Source organism: Aphelocoma coerulescens, chromosome 20 (assembly GCF_041296385.1).
Source record: "Aphelocoma coerulescens isolate FSJ_1873_10779 chromosome 20, UR_Acoe_1.0, whole genome shotgun sequence".
Classification (NCBI taxonomy): Eukaryota; Metazoa; Chordata; class Aves; order Passeriformes; family Corvidae; genus Aphelocoma; species Aphelocoma coerulescens.
This window is the reverse complement of record NC_091033.1, coordinates 2,540,363-2,557,159: the sequence shown is the minus strand read 5'-3', so window position 1 is coordinate 2,557,159 and position 16,797 is coordinate 2,540,363. Positions and strand designations below refer to the sequence as shown.

Below are 16,797 nucleotides of genomic sequence, written 5' to 3'. Positions count from 1 at the left end.
AGTACCTTGAAAACAAACATTTCTCCTCTAAAGAGAGCCACAGTGTTAAAGTTGCCATCACAGATGTTCGGTTTGGAGCCAGGGAGAGCTGGCCTGTCACCCAGAGGAGGACTGGGAGGCCGTGGCTGTCTCTCGTGTTTTCTTTCTGAAGTGGAGTGAATTCTGCGAACAGGAAGAGTTGGTAAAGGCCTGGTTGGCTCCAGGGGCTCAACAGGAGGACCTAGAAGTGAAAAGGAATATATTTAGCAAAGTGGACAAGCTTGGTTTTTCTGTAAGCTTTAAAAGGCTCCAGGCTGGATGGACAGCACTGCCAGGGATTTACATACTCCTGATGCAGAGCTCACTTCCTAGAAATGGGGAGCAGAATGAGATGCATCCACAAGTGAAAACTATCCCAAAACAGACAAGTGATAAGAACTGAAGAAGAGCCAGAATGTTTTTGTAGGTCTTCCCAAGGAGGCTGGAGCTAAAAGGAAGGAGAAGCCACACCAGTCACGTTCCCAACTGAAATTAAAGGTTGTAACCCTTGAATAGAAATGTTTAGTACACCATAAAAAAAGGCAACAAAAAACCCTAGAAACCAAAGCAAAACCAGAAAAAAAAAAAAAAGGTGTGAAAACCAATGCTACATTGTAGGGGAACTGCAGGGAATACTTTATTACAGGTCAGTTACCAATCTGTGCTTTCCCTGACAAACAGGCGTGACAAGGAACCTTATCCCACTCAAGTGATGCCCTCCCAGCACAGCTCTCCCTTTCCATTCTTCCCCAGCTCAGCTCTGGGATGTGACAAGCCTGCAGGAATGTACAGAGAAATAAAAGTATGAGTGAGTTAGACTGGAGCAGAGGTCTTAAACTGCCTCTGCAGTTTTCATTAACAGTTAGAGGGAAATCTGGACCACATCTCACTCAGAGAGTCACAGGTTCCTTGTTGCTTCTCAGAGAAGGCCACGAGTTAATATGGCAAGAAACAGAAGGCCACTAGAGCAAGAGATATTGGTGAGCTTGAGATCTGAAGATGGTTTATTTGCTGGGATCATGGTTTCAATTCCATTCTGAGCCTGTAGGACAAACCCCCCGTGGGCAGAATGGGGGCTGCTGTCATGGGTGCTGTTTCAGTGTCACTGTTTCGGGCCAAGGTGCTGCATCCCAGCTGGGGGTGAACACTGGTCCTGGACAAGGCTCATCCTCACAGCCTGGAAGAGTCACCCCAAGCTGGGCACCTGCCCAAAGCCAGGGAAGGGATTTATGAGGAAGGATTGAGGTACCTGTGGAGGCCACACATCTGTGGGGTTATAAGAGGGTTTTTGCAGACAAACACTTTGAATTGTGCAGTCTGAAATGATGGTTTGGTGCCTGAGTCCCCACGGCAGCTTAACTCTTAAATGTTCCATTTTCAAAGGGTTCCTAAAATGGATGAGTGCTTAACATGTCCTGGAAGGGGGACCAGGTTAGGAAAATCCTCACAGCTAATGACAAAGAAGCCATCAGAGAAAGCCACTTCAATAACTGTCAATAAGTTGTAACAGTAAGGATCTCATGTCCAGGTTTCATGGATATTATGTTCAGAAAGTACCACTTGGATGATAAAGTTCAACTTCCTGCAGTACCAGGCCAGAAACCTCCACCAGCGAGTCCTGTGGTGAGCCCAGCGTTTCCAGGGCAGATACAGCCCATTTTCTAGATTTCAAGCATAGAAAATCTTCTATAATGCACAGTAAACTGCTCTAATGATTAAGCCCTATCACAGTTGAAGTCTGCCTTACCCATTGCCTGAGTTTGTGCAGGATTAAATTCAGTGTTTTCTTTCTTATGTCCAGCATCTCAACATTTAATCATTTATAGATTTTGATGGGAATGCTTTTAAAATTCTCTTCAATGAACTAAATAGAGCAGTTCCTTTGGTCTGTTGCTGCAATGGATTTTGGTTTCAAGGTCTTGAGACTTACACCTCTTTCCTGAAGCTTTTCAAATGGATGACTGTATTTATTCAAGGCAATTTGTCCTCATAAGACTTTGTACCATATGCAGTTATTAGCAACTATTTGTATTTACTTTATTCCAGAGCTTTAATAAAAGACATCAGATATTGCTTACAGAAATACTTTAGATGAGGCTTCTCTATGATGATTACCCTTGGAAAGCTGTCTACATGAAATGGATACAAATACTATACTGATACTGTGTATTTCTCATCCCCTCCAATCTTACCTGGTCAGTGCCCAGTGTTTTAGCTGACCATAGAATTTCCAAACTCTACTGCCAGAGACCTGTGGATTTTCCCCAGATGGGATGCAGCCAAGGTCTCCAGACTGCCTGTGACCTGAGCAGCAGGGCTGGACCAGGCAGGGTGGGCACATCCACAGCAGTGCTGCAGTGCAGCTCAGGAGGTGCTTTTGGAGACATGCCTGGTTCTCTGCAACTGCTGTGCTTTTGGTCACACTCAGGTTCATTAAACACATCCTTTCTGGACCAAGCTAAACTTGAAGATGCATTTCTTGAGCACAATCCAGGATGCTGCAGCTGCAAACAGGTACCACAGGGCACAGCAAGAACTGACCCACAAAACCACCTCCTTCCTCAAAATATATACACAGCAGGTGTCTCAGTCCTCAGGACCTTATTTGTTTCACACCACCCCTGCATACTGCTGGTTCTCCACATGTACTGCTGCTATTCTTGCTGGCAGCCACTGACACTGTCTGCTCCCACACCCACAGGACCTTTCTGTGGTGTGAAGCAAAGCACCTCCCCAAGGGCAGCAGGTCAGCTGGATGTCTGGCACAGGCTGGAAAGCTCCTGAAGGCAGGACTGAGTTGGTACAGTGGGGCATGCACAGCAAGGGCTGGGAGTGGGGAAAGAGGCCCCAGGCAGACCCTGCACAAGGACAGCCGGGGTTCTGGTTTGTTCACATGGGAGAGGGCAGCAGGGTTCAGCTCCTGCCTGGAACAACTAAAGGAGCAGGAAGTTCACAACCAGTTTTGGATGTCAAAAATGGCACTTGGTGCCAGTGACAGAACCCAAGTACATGAAGTCTGAAAACCAACAATTTACATGCTCAGTGAAGATGGAAATGCTTGCTTTAGGAAAGAGAAGTTTTGACTGGGACCTAAGCAAGGGGACAATAATTGGTGATTTACTGAGCACTGCAGACACTCATTAAACAGCAGAATGACCCCTTCCCTCCTGTGCTGCCTTCCCCATGGCTTTCAGTGGATGTGGTTGGTAAATAACACTGGAAAACCTCTAATGCCTGTCCTACCTGACAGGATTCCCCTGCCAGCAGCCTGGCACAAGGGTCAGCTATAGCCCATTGCTGCAGAAACACAGGGGAGGTGTTTGCTGTTCCCTCCCCTTTGCAAGGGGCAAATGCTGCCATGCACTGACCAAACCAGAGGTGCATTTCTGTTGCCAGAGATGACCACGAGCAGTAAGATGAGGACACGACATTAATTTCTCCTCCCTCTCTTTTAACAGGAAAAAAGGGTGAGACAGGAGTAGTACCTAAAAAAAAAAAAAAGATGAATGTGTCTGATGACAAAGAGCCATCGGACACAGAGAATCTGACACACACAGAATCTGACACACAGAGAATCTGACCATAAGGTGCAGAACAAGCACTACAGTGTTATGCTTTTATGATGGAAATTTAACACCTCCTGCATGACTGGAGTTACTAATCCACTGTCTCCACACAAGCAAGGACCACCTGTGTACCCAGTCACAGCCTGCCCTGCCCTGTACACGCAGTCCCATACAGCTCCCCTGTTCACCTTCAGTGCCCAAGGCCTGTCACAGTCATCTGTGGAGAAGAGGAAAGTTCAAACAGCACTTGCAACCCAGGGGACCAATGTAAAGGTTTTAATTAGCCCTAAAATGCCACTGAAGCCACACACAGAGAAGTGCACGGCAGAAAGCAGTTGTACACACCGTGGTCAGGATGGTGCCAAGCAGCAAAGATTCAGATGAACCAGGGATTTGCATTAAGGAAAACATTTGCTAGACAGTGGAGAGAGATCTCAAGTCAGGCCCAACAAGGGAAGCTGGCCCTGTATGTACTCACTGCTGGCCATGGCCAAAACAGAGCTGAGCACGCTGCTCTAGAGGGGGACCTGGCCCTGCCAAGGCTTCCTACACATGCTGCAGGTGGTCTTGGATGCAGATTTTGTCATTTCACTTCAAATATTCCTCTTACTGTCTTTCCCTGCCAGCCACAGTTGTTTCCTTGCTATCTTTCACTCCTTTTTTTGTTTTTATAACCCAGGCCTTCTAATTTATTCTGATGGAAGGCTTGTCTCCTTTCATACTTACATGGACTGCCCTTTTATTTTTAATTGCTGCCTCCACTTTGTCCCTGAGTGTGGCTAAAGGTGGGAGGTGATCCTACAGCTGTACACATGAGAAGAGCACAGGAGCACACAGAAAACATGGAAATCCTCAGGTCCAAGTACTACTCAGGCAGAATTTGGTGAACAGGTTTGGGAATGGGAAGCAGAAGCACAGCCTTATCTCCATTGGTGGAGAAAGATGCTCCCTCATAAGACCTAAGGCACTGCAGAGCCCAACCTGGCATGCAAGCAGAATGAGCAGACCCCATCCGTTAGGAAAGCTCACCGGTCATTCCTATTTCCAGACTTCATCACAGTAACCTGCCTCCAAAACAGCTCAAGGCAGGATGGAACAGGTTTACCAGCAGCACAGATGAGTGTGTGAACAAAGGGTCACTTAAGACGTGCTGTGGTATTTAATACAGGGACTGATCACACCCCCCAGTGTGTGACTGACCAGGCAACATCCTCTGTCACTACACTTCCGAGCAACTTCAGAGAATCAGACAGAGGAAAAATATCTAATTAGAAAAACCTGAGTGAGAGAGGTTATTGCATGGGTCTGCAAATGGGCGTGAACCCAGTCACCTAGTTAGGATGTGTGATCCCAGCACCAGAGCCAAATCCACCCACGGGACTGATCCTGCAGCCACTTCCACACAGGAAGCAGGAAAGAAATCTCCTGGAGCTGGAAACTACACATTCTGCAAGGAAGCAACTTGCTGGGACTTTACAACACTGTGTGGAGAAGAAGTGCTTCTTCCTCTCTATCAGAAGCAAGGCAAAGAATGTCAGAAAGCTTTTGGGTCACAGCAGATCACCTTCAGAGTGTGACTTCCACCACTGGCACTTAGCCTCCTCCCTTCATGCTTCCTCTGTCGCAGACCATCTGAATACCAAGGTGACCTGTGAAGATAACACAGAGAGAGGAGGCATTTAGGAGCCACTGTGTCGATAGTTGAGGACAAAATATAATTGTACTGTCCTCCTGGCTATTGACAGAGTGTTCCCTCAGCTGCACAGCACCTGCCTGGAGGCTCAGCACCTTCCTGGCTCAGCCTGTCCCAGCCAGTGGCTCCTCGAGCCTGCCAGCACAGAGGAGGCTTTGGGTCAGCTCAGGGAAGAGAACCATCCACTTGCAAACAAAGGCCTGTCCTTATCTTCTTAATATTCACTCCAAGAAGAAAACTATCCTCCAGACTGCAGTTATGGTTTGAATAACACAGAGGAGGGTTTTGGTTTGAAAAAGCTGAGCTGCCTGCGTGTTTCTGTGGCACTGAACCAGCAGTCCAGGTACACAGGCAAGGCTCTTCAGCTTAAAATCAAAGCCTACGATCCAAGGGAGCTAAGGAGAGCAAGAGAAACCCACGTGGCTGCTCTGCAGACTCCAGGGCAGTGCAGAGAGGCCCCTGTTCACACTACATGATGCAGCTGCCAACAAGCCACCTCAGGGGCCAGAGATTGTCCACAAAACTCCAAGTGCAGGAAGGACTCCTTCCCCTCACTCACTTGATAAACTCACCCAGAGAGCACTTGGCACGTCTGGGCTCAGCCTTCAGGGCTGAAGTGAATTAAGATGTCCCAGATAGCCTGGATCCTTGCCACAGTGCAGAACAAGCCCCAGCACCCACAGAACAACGGGCGGACAGTCAAGGCCCCCATGATCATCACTGGGTGGCAGGAAGGGTTTGTCAAGCCCTCCTCACACGGAGGAGGAGTTCTCCTCTGAATGACAACTGCCCCGCAGGTGACAGAGCATTCACCTGGCAGACAAGTGTCCACAGCAGACATCTTTGCTCTAAGCCAAAGGGAATGTTCTTCTGGGCTCTGGAACGAGGTGATTCACCTTGCACTTGGGTTCTCTGCTTTGGGTGCCAGAAAACTGGTCGAAAATTCCCAGGCTTGGGCAGGCAAATGATGAGAGGTTGGGACTCTGCAAGATGCTCCAGTTTCCTTCTGGAAAAACTTTCAGAAGCCTGACATCTGCTCCACGGCAAAACAGAACATTTTTCTACACTCAGAAGAATCTGTAGGATGAGAAAAGTATTTCCTACCCAGCCATAACACACACCAGTGTTTTTCCACCAGCTGAGAAACCTCCCAAGAGAGATGGGCTCTCTCAGCCTCCCCTTTGGCAGAATCCTCCAGGAGTCAGTGGAGTCCAAGGAGAGCACCAGGAACCTGGCAGTTACTCGCTGTGTTCCAGAGGAATGGCATACAGCAGGTGAGATCTGTGGATGCACCAGAGGTGGAGCCTGATGTTTCCTGCTAGGTCCAACAGAGTCCGTGGACAGGAGGAAAGGTGCAAATGAAGTGATGCAACATAGAGAGGGGGTCTGGTATCTCTGCAGCATGCCAGAGATGTGGCACCAGGGCACAGCCCTCCAGATTCCTGAGTGCCAAGCATTTGCCTTCCCCCCTCCTATGAGCACAGCACCACGGGACATGGATCCACAAGTCCCAAGTCTTGCAGCTTCTACAGATGAGGTCTTGGATGTTATTTTATTTCCTCCTCATGTCCAAGAGGACATTTTCAGAGAACACTTCCAGGTCCTGCATGACAGCAAAGCCTGCGCTGATGGTCCCACTCACAGTGCAGTCTCACTACATGGAAATTCTCCACCAGGTCTTTCTGCTGTTCCCTCACAAGCCATCTCACACACAGGTGTAGTTTACAAGGATCTGGGATGGTCACAAGGGTCTGTAGGTTACAAGAATCTCTATGGCTGGCACTGGGAAAAGGGGAGGGAGGTTATGGAACCCGTGCACACTGCACTGGGGAGGCGGGACTGGCAGAAGGTCCTGTTTGCTCATGGATACTGTGCCCTGCTGATCCCCTGTTCCTGGATGTCAGAGCTGGTGTTGTCCAGTTCCTCGGCGAGGGACTAAAGTGGTTTCATGACCACTCTGGACCTCAGGCCTCAGGGGTGCAGCATGTGCACTGACTGGGAGCTCTTCTCTTGAGCTGCACAAAAGATGTGCGAGGCTGAGACTTCCTCTGTGGGATTTGGGATGACTCAGATCTTTGAGGTTGTCTCCTGGTCTACTACCTTTGAGTGGTTAGGAGACCTCCCCTTTGTGACCCTAGGCTTTGAAAGGCCCTTGAAGGCAATGGCCTGGTTCACCAGCCTGTGGACATGAGTTTTCCCTGCACATCATGTCAAGCCCTCTGCTCCCTAGACACAGTGTCACAAGAATCACTCCCAGTGAGAGGCTGCTTCATCACCCACTGCAAACCAGTACAGAGAGCAGGACGTGAAGAATAATGGAATCACAGAATCAGTCGGGTTGGAAAAGCCCTCTGAGATGATCAAGTCCAACCCTTAACCCAGCCAAGCCCACCACTAAAGCCTGTCATCAAGTGCCACATTCACACATTTTTTGAATACCACCAGGGATGGCGGCTCTACCACTGCCCGGGGCAGCCTGTTCCAGTGCCTCACCACCCTTTTAGTGAAGAAATTTCCCCTAATACCCAGCCTAAAACTCCCCTGACACAACTTGAGGCTGTTTTGCTCTGTCCTGTCACTTGTAACCTGGGAGAACCCCAAGTCCCACCTGTCTGCACCTTCCTGTCAGGACAGGGTGACCACTGCTGCAGTGACCAGTTCAGGCTCAGCTGAGCATCTCTCCTCTCTCCACCTGCAGTACAGCTCCCTGCAGCCCTGGCTTCAAAACTAGCAAAGTTAAGAGGCAACTCAACAGGATCCAGGGGACCTACAAACTGGTATCATTTCCAGTTTAATTCCTTCCTGGGCATGTCACTTGTGACATGGGCACCTAAGTACAGAGGGAGATATCCTTCTGAAAAACACACATAAAGAAAAGTCTCAGTATTTCCTTGTTTTGTCAAGGAATATGCTACAGGAGGCAGCTCAGGAGACGGGAATATTGCTGACTTGTGTTGCAGCTCTATCACACAGGGAGCTGCTGGCCTTGTCCTCAGTAGCTCAAAATGGAAGTAACATTTTAAACAGTGACCTTATACTAATCAGCATGAAGCACAAACAAGAGTTCACATCACCTACTGACTCTTTGGGTGAGTTTTGAATTAAATTCAGCAGAAAATAAATTAAAAATTCAACAAATCATTATATGACAGGTCTGGACATACTTAAAACATATTTGAAACACATCATTCTCAAAAGAAGGAGACAAAATAGACTTCAGCTTTAGTAGAGCCTCTGTTCTTTGTTTTAGCAACTTCAATGGAATGAAAAATTGGAAGTTTTAATTATAATTATTTTTTTAAAGGATGCTACAGGCAAGACAGTGTCTCTGACTTTGCAGAGTAGGCTACTAAATAATACATATTGAGCACATGCTGCTGCACTGTAGAGAATGTCAAAGCAGCAAGAAAGCAGGAGATTTTTGGTTTTGGAGAGGTTCTCTGGTAGATGGGCTTTTGGCATTCCCAAGGCACAACAAAGCAGAGTGGCACTGTGGAAATAAAATGCATTAGTTGAATGTTCCTGCTAAAGCTACAAGAAGGATATTTCAGCAGGCCCTTCTCAGTTGTAAGATAAGATAAGATGAAGGGTTCTGTTCTTTCCCATTAGTTCCAGGGAGAAACCTTCACCTTCATTTTCCATAATTTCTTTGTGAACCATAAGCATAATACCAAATTTTAAATTCAACTTCATTTTTTGGACCGTAACTCTGTACTAAGGGCCAAAATCTCTGCCTGGGGGAAGCAAAGCTCCTGCTGCAGAAGCTGCTCCTTCTTCTCCCCACAGGATGAGTTATCTCTACAACCCCCAACACCATCCCCAGCCCACTCCAGCTCAAAGGCCTCAGAGCCCCATTCCGGGCAGTGCCGGTACCAGCTCAGCCCCTGCTGATCTTGGCTTGAACCCCAAAAGTGAAGCAGGAAGGTTGTCAGTTCCTTATCTGCTCTCTTTCCAAAAACACGTCAGAAAACAGAGAAACCAGTCATTTTTTCTTGATTGCACTTCCACTGTCTGCAATAAATTATGTTTTTTTTTCTTTCTGCTTAATCAAAGTTCACAGGAACTAAATCAACATTTCAAAACAGAAACAGCACAATGACATTTCACCAGCTTTCAAAAATTAACACTTAGGTCTATTACTTAATGAAAGTTTAACACTGACTACCACAGCACTTTATTTCAAAACTCTCCAGAGTCTCCACTATCCTGAGCACCAGAACACGTACTATGTTAAAGTATTCATAATTAAACAATACCACAGGAAAATTAACATTCAACTTCAGCCTGGTAATGATCAATAAGAAGATGTACCAATAAGACAAGATAGTTCCCCTGGGTGTACCTTAAGCCACCTTATTTTACATGTTGGACCTTGCTTGGATATCTGCCTCACACTGAGGCTGGACTGCACTCTACAAATGCCTGGTTTTTCCCACTGCCCTCACAAGTCAGAGAAATTAGCCCAGAAAGAGACTTTGCCAGGCATCTGCACTTAAACAAATGAATCTCAATCGACTCACAGAAAATAAACACCAAATCTGGCTCAAACAGCTGAGATACAGTTTAGACCTCTAAACTCTTGCTGCACTGCTTTAGAGTCTCACAGGTCTTGACACAAATTCTATTAGCAGCAATTTCAAATTCACTGGCAGATCACTGATGCAAACATTGACTAGTGTCAGGCCTGCCACCAACCCCTACAGCAAGCCCTGAGAAACACCAGCTTTTCCACTGACAAACACCTTCCAAGTATTTTTTTCATCTTTAATTCATACCACATCTGCTCTACGGCTTCTGGGAGCTAATATTTGACTCCAGCTGCACAGTTATACAGCACAACTGCTCTGTGCTGCATTTATTAAGTAACTTCTCTGTCACACTTGCACTTTGCACAAAGAATGAAATCAGGGATGTTTGACAAAACCTGTTTTCTGCAGGCTGCCACAGACTGTGGCCATTAGTCTCAGTCTCCCCTTGAGCTCCTAAAACCTGGATTTCTCTTTAGCCTCAGAGTCTCCTTCAGCCAGTAAGTCTGCAAGTTCCTGTCCTCACACCCGGGTATCCATGATCCCATCACAGGGCACCACATCATCTGCAGCTCCTTGGTTTTCTCCCATAATCTCTCTTCCCCTTTTCCCTGTTTTACTTGAGCCAGATATCTTTGTGACACACGCTGTACAATACGTTCAGCTGGAGATTGAAGAAGCAAAGTGTTCCCTAAGCAGATCCAAACTTTCGTTCCCTACCTTATATATAACAGGAAAAAAACAAGTGGATAAATACTTTTTACCTTTCCTTGATGTTGCAGGCTCTTTGCATTCTTTCCCTTTATTTGCACTGGTTGTTCTTAATGGAAAAACCTTGGGTACAGCAAAGCCTGTTTTTCCCTTTGCAGTCCTCCTTGATTTGGGGACACAGTGAGGGATGAAGCAGCAGTGGGATCACAGAAGTTTGGTTATCCTGACTTGTGCAGTCATCTGGTACTTAGTCCTGGATCAAGGGCTTTAAACAGCTCCCCACTCAGCTCTGACAGGAAATGCAGCCCACCATCTGCAGGCATTTGGGGGCTAATTGTAAAATAGTCTCTAGGCTCAAACTTGGTGTAAGTAAAGAAGTAGATAGGGTTGCTCACCGTAGATTTTCTGAATTCCTTGCAGGTCATCCTGGGGCAGTTTGAAGTTGTGTGTTTCCATGTACTGGTAGAAAGGAGCCATGATAGCGCTGGGATCATTGGAGTGTTCCAGACCCAGCGCATGCCCCAGCTCGTGGACTGCAACCAGGAAGAGATCGTTCCCTGTGGGAGGAAGGCACAGCCAGGTTAGCACACAGCCACGGCCTGAGGCCATCCCAAGCACCTCTTGCCCATAAAGCCAGAAGCAAATGCTTTGCTCTCCTCCTGCACAGCAGGTCACAGTGCCAGGGTCAGCTCCTGGAGATGGTTTTAGTCCCAAAAGTCTGCACAGCCTTTAGCCAGTGTCATGGAATGGGCCAGAGGCTGCCAGCCCCAGACAGAGCAGGTAAAACAGGCAGTGCCTGCAGTGAAAGGACACTGACTGTAGACTCTTTTGTAGAGAATTTACAGAAAATGGCCAACAAAATGGTCACTCTGATACCACTGGCTCCTTATCTGAGTGCTGCCAGGAGAGGTGAGAACACAGACAGTCTGCTAATCCATGGTGGGGTGGGTGCTTTGTGCCCCTTCTGGGTCCTCTGGTGCTGTGCTCTGATCTGCCCTGGACCAACAAATCGTAGGGGAGGTCTGAAGGCACTTGGCAAGGCAGGAGTAAGGACAGAGAAGACCAGGATAAGACCCACTGTCCCATGTGGGCAGCCCCATCTCCTCCAGTGCAGGCTCTTCGATGTGCTTTTACTCTGCTGGACCCCTGGCACTGCCATGTGTGCAGGAGCTGAGCACAGGTAGCTCCATCCCACACAGGGGAAAAGGTTGGGTTGGATCCCAGTGGTGGAAGACGAAGGAAGAACAAGGAAAGAAGGGTCAGGACTCTTCCTGACAGGAAGAGGAAGGGTTGAGGAGCCCTGTCTGGTGCAGAAGCTGGGAGGAGTGCAAAGTAGGGGTACCTTCAACTCTACAGGCACACATTCCTCTTCAGTCCCACGGGTCTGGGACCCTCATCTCTTTGATCTAGTGTGGTCCCTGGATGTCCTACTCCATAAGGGCACTGGAAAGTGACCCAGGCAATGCTATGTAGGGATGAAGACAGAGCCAACAAGGACTGATGTAAGGGTCTCTTCACGGCAGGAAAACGTCTGAGCCCTCAATTCTGCCTGAATTTGGGCTCCTCTGCTTTTGTATTTTTTTAGCAAGGCAGAAACCAAGAGCACTTGCAATCAGACACTTGCAATCAGTTGTCAGTGGCAGCTCAGTGGCTGCTTCGCAGCCTCTCCCAAGAGCTTCCCCACACCTCCAACTACCCCTGCCTTGGAGGTACCAAAGCTCAGTTCTGTGCACAGGGCTGAGCTCTCCCTGAGACAGGAGTTGCAACAGTGACTCACACATCCCACTTTTTCAATAGTTACTGCTTCACTGTTACCCATAAAAACAGGACAAGGCAGTTTCAGGGGTCTGCGAGTCTCCACAGCAGGGAGCTTTGCCAGCATCTGGATACCTAAAGTCAGTACCAAACAGTGCTTCCCCAGCCACACGTACCACACCAAAACAGTTAAGTGCTCTAAACATTTGAGCTGGAGGGTGAAAGCATCTGAATATGCAAGATATGTTAAAATATACAAATGCATTTCAAATAAATTTTCAAATACAAATGTCCAAAAACATACATAGCCTAAAATGTTAGAATTTCTGTATTTGGGAAATCCACAGGGAGACCTACTTAGTAATTTTTTCTCATCTGTGGCTGAAAAATCTGGTGTGTGCAGAACAAGCCAATACAACAGTGTAGTATAAAATGCATGAAGTAGTTTTATGGTAAAGTTCAGAGGACTGATCCCTCTTCAGGGGTTTTCAAAAACACTCAAGCTTAGAAGATGCACCCAGATTCCAAACAGGAATCAGAGATTCAATGTAGTCTTGCAAAATTGAATGGACTCAGTCTCCTGTATCATCCTAAATGCTCATGAAAGCATCATTTTCACTGCTACCACAACTACTCGCATGTGGAAGTCCATGGCAAAGGTCACTCAGTACAGAGCTGACCTCATGAGACTCTGCTCATCACTCACCACAGGCTCACGGGCTCTGCCTGTGTTCAGGGACATCTTCCTTCACCTTCCCTCGGTGGCATTTTCCTCCTTGCTAAAGTATCTGCAGTATTTGTGCTGCCAGCAGGTCTAGAACTTTTCTCTTTGTAAATCTGCATATAAATTTATGGAAGTGACTTGCCTCTATGTCCTAAACCTTTACCAGGAGCATAAGATCAGGCATTACCTTAAGCTAAATTAGTTTTAAACAGCTTTTAATCACTTGTTGCTGCCCAAAATAAATGCCAGCCCACTTTACAGGTGGAAAACAAATCCCACAGACTCACAGGATGGTCGAGGCTGGAAGGCATCTCTGGAGATTGTCTAGTCCAATGCCCAGCTCAAGCAAGGTCAAGTAAAGCAGGTTGTCTTGTCAGGTTTTGAATGTCAAGTTTCTCATGCTGGGAAGCCACGCCCAGGGCACTCCAGAGGTGCCAAGCAGAAAGGAAGGATCATCCTTGCTGGCACTGACCTGCTGGCAACGTTCTTCCAGAGGCAGCCCTGGATGCTGTCAGCCTTCTGTGCTGCTGACTCCTGTTCAACTTGCTGTCATCCAGGAGCCCCAGGTCCTTCTCTGCAAAGCTGCTTCCCAATCTCTGGGCCACCAACAAAACCCAGGGGCAGGGCTGTGCATTTCCCCTTGCTCACCTTCCTTAGGTTCCTGTCAGCCTATTCCTCCAGCCTCTCGAGGTCTCTGAACCACAGCATCACTAGGCAGTGTTATCAACCACTCCTCCAAATTTCCTGTCATCTTCAAACTCACTGAATGTGCACTCTGCTGCATCACTAATGTCATTTCATCAAGGTATTAGACAGTACTGACCTCATGCAACCCCTCTGACACACATCCTGAACATCTCCATCTCATGGTTACTGCAGCTAAGGATGTAACTCATCTTCACAATACCCACATTTCTTCAGGTATCAGGTCCAGCAGATAATTCTTGTTTGTTCCTGATCACCAGTAAGACAACCAGTAAGAGTTCTGTGATGATCAGCAAGCCCAGGAAGATGGAGGCTCATTCCTGAAGAAGTACCTCAACCACCATGGTGGTCAGTATTTCTTGTCCAAACAGCATTCCTGAAAGTGTTCATCTTCTTGGAGCAAGGTTCAGATGGAGACCTAACAGCCTAGCATGATGCCTTGCTATGGAAACACGGTCAGGCAACGGGATAGAGCTCCTTAATTTCCCGTTCAACCCACTCCCCCAAGACCAAGTAACATGAAAAACTTGCCCTCACAGTATCCCAGCTACCTGGGTAAGACAGTAGGGTGAAGAAGGAACTGACTCCTCTTGCTCTGTACTTGCAGGAAACAGTCCCAAGAGAAATACAACAACTTTTGCTCATTTGCACCATCTGTATAAAACGAACAGGTCTGGTCAGAGACCTGCCTGAGCTTCCTCCTTCCCAATTCTCAGGAGGCAGCCAAAACTCCACCAATAAGCACCAGAGAGAGGATGACCCTGTAAAACTCGGGGGAGTAAGTCGGTTCACTGAGTAAATTAGTTTGACCTGCTATGCTAAACATAAAGAAACACAGTTAATTTAGCTTTGAAGTTGCTGATGTGTTTTCTTTACCAGAACAATGTTATCACCACGGAAAATGACAACTGAGGACACACCTATAGCACTATAAAAGCATCCTCCTTTATCATGATGCCACACCAGGTAAATGCACTGCTTACCTAACATCCAGATCAATGGCTCTATACAACTTGAAACATTGGTTTAAGTTGAATTTTCTTAATTAAAAGCAATCTGTGTTCAGGATAAACCTCATGAGCTGGTATGCTCCCAGCTCAGCTAACTTACTTTAGATAAATTGCAATATAATCCCATATCAAACCCAGCTCTTTGGTGAAAGGACTCTCAAATTGTTTGCAATATTCTACCTTTCCCTGCAGAGTTAGGAAACACATGGTTTTATTGCAGTAACACAGAGAACACTGGAGTCATAGATAAACTGACTTATGTATGAACTTCCTTCAACTCTCAAACTCCATCCCTCCTGATTCTTCGATTTTTAATCTTCCTCTGGAAAACCATTCCATAGGTAAAAGACACCTTGAGACAGATTTTCTTTGTGAAGTTGCCAGCACATGCCTTCTTGGACAGTTTCATTCCTTTTAAGTATGAAAATCCATATCAAAACACTTTATTTTGCTAAGTAACTCACTGAATAATTGCTTTAGGCCAGCGAAGCCACTTGCTGAAATGCCTGTCAGTTCACAGCAGCAGGTCACAGGGACTCCATTGTGGCACTGCTATCACTTATTGCCATCAGTGTTCACCCCTGAGCACAGCTGTGCGTGTGGGTAGGCTCTGGAGAGCACACAGCACTGGGGACTGTAAATCCAGGACACAGCTTCTAAGATAACTGAAGTACAAATAATATTGCATATCAGATTAACAGGAGAAAAGAGACTGAATCTCTGCTCTTTGTCGTGTTAGTTTTATACTTTATGAACTGTATCGCTCTGCCAACACATCTACATATTGCAGTGTACTCAGACACAATTCAAAAGACATATGAAGGTTGTATTTTGAATTTTTATTAAAGTAAGAATGATACTGAAGAAGTCAGATGATTGATTGTGTGTGACAACAGCATGCCTCGAGTAATTACAGAAGAGATGGTGTGAACTAAACATGCTTTAAATACAGTAAAATGAGTCCTCCCACCCCAACAGCCACATAGAAACAACTGTTTCCCAAGCACAACTTAAAGAAGCTTTAGAGCTACTCTAAGCTATGCCTTGGTTCTTGCATCTTCAGACCAGGCAGGTCTGACCTGTCCAACAGAAGAACATGTCATTTGTCTGTGCTTCTCCATTCACCTCCACAACATGCTCTGCTCAAGGAAAGCTTTTCAGTCTTCTGAAGACCCTGAAGAAGGGGTGATACTGCTCTGTGGAATTCTGTGGAAAACAGCTTTTCTATCTAGAAAGGAAGAAAATACATGTTAAAAAGAAATACAGGTGTCACTTTGTTCATAAGCAATTACTGTTGCTTGTAGCAATGAAGATGATGCTTCTCAAGGAATTACTGAAAACTGAAGAGCATGTGAACAGCTTCACTAGAGAAAGAAGGAGTGATCTGCAGTTCTAACAGCAACTGTACCACAGCTACATTAAACTGATCCCCATGAGACCAAGTGACTGCAGAAGGACAAAGAGCCACATTGTGTTACAAATGTGAAAGGTAATTTGCCTTTATTACCCAAAAGGCAGTGTGCAAATCAGGGCTGGTAGCTGTGCTATACACCTTACTAATGGTGCAAGCTGGACTTTATCTGACATGCATGGAGGACACTATGAGGACAACCTCCTGCAGAAATTCAGGGAAAAACACAAACTAATAGTCTGCAGTGGTGAGACCAAAAGTGGCAGAGTAGGCAGCCAGAGAGAGGGGCAGTTGTGCCATTTCAGCTGGCTCAGCAGCCTGACAGTCAGCAGAGTAAGAGCATTCTGCTGAACGATTAACCCCATCTTTCACAAATGTAGGTTGTAATTCCATAAACAATTCAATATCAAAGAATTACTAATCCCAAAATGAAAATTCCTATTTGCCTATTCCAGCATAGAATTTAGTAAAACAGATAGTAAAGCAGTAAAGAAAAAAAAAAATCACAGGAACACAAAAAATGTAGATATGACTTTCATTCCATCAGTCTTGAAAAGGAGCTATTATTTATATTTTAAAAGTATTTAAATACAGCAGGGTTTATAGACAGAATTCAGTCCTGACCCAGCAGTGGAAACACCAGAGGTTAACTAAAAAACCCTAGGTCCTGGCATAAGC

The 16,797-nt window shown here is 46.4% G+C and overlaps 1 protein-coding gene across 3 annotated transcripts in view; it reads right to left on the bottom strand.

The window, feature by feature from the left end:
* MMP24 (matrix metallopeptidase 24) overlaps positions 1-16,797 on the bottom strand; it is a 46,931-nt gene that overhangs the window by 9,961 nt on the left and 20,173 nt on the right. For all 3 annotated transcript variants that reach the window (XM_069034600.1, XM_069034601.1, XM_069034602.1), the window contains exons 5-6: positions 10,910-11,071; positions 6-220 (exon numbers count right to left, since the gene is read on the bottom strand). In XM_069034600.1, coding sequence (XP_068890701.1) covers positions 6-220; positions 10,910-11,071 — 377 coding nt within the window. The remainder of the gene's footprint in view (positions 1-5; positions 221-10,909; positions 11,072-16,797) is intronic.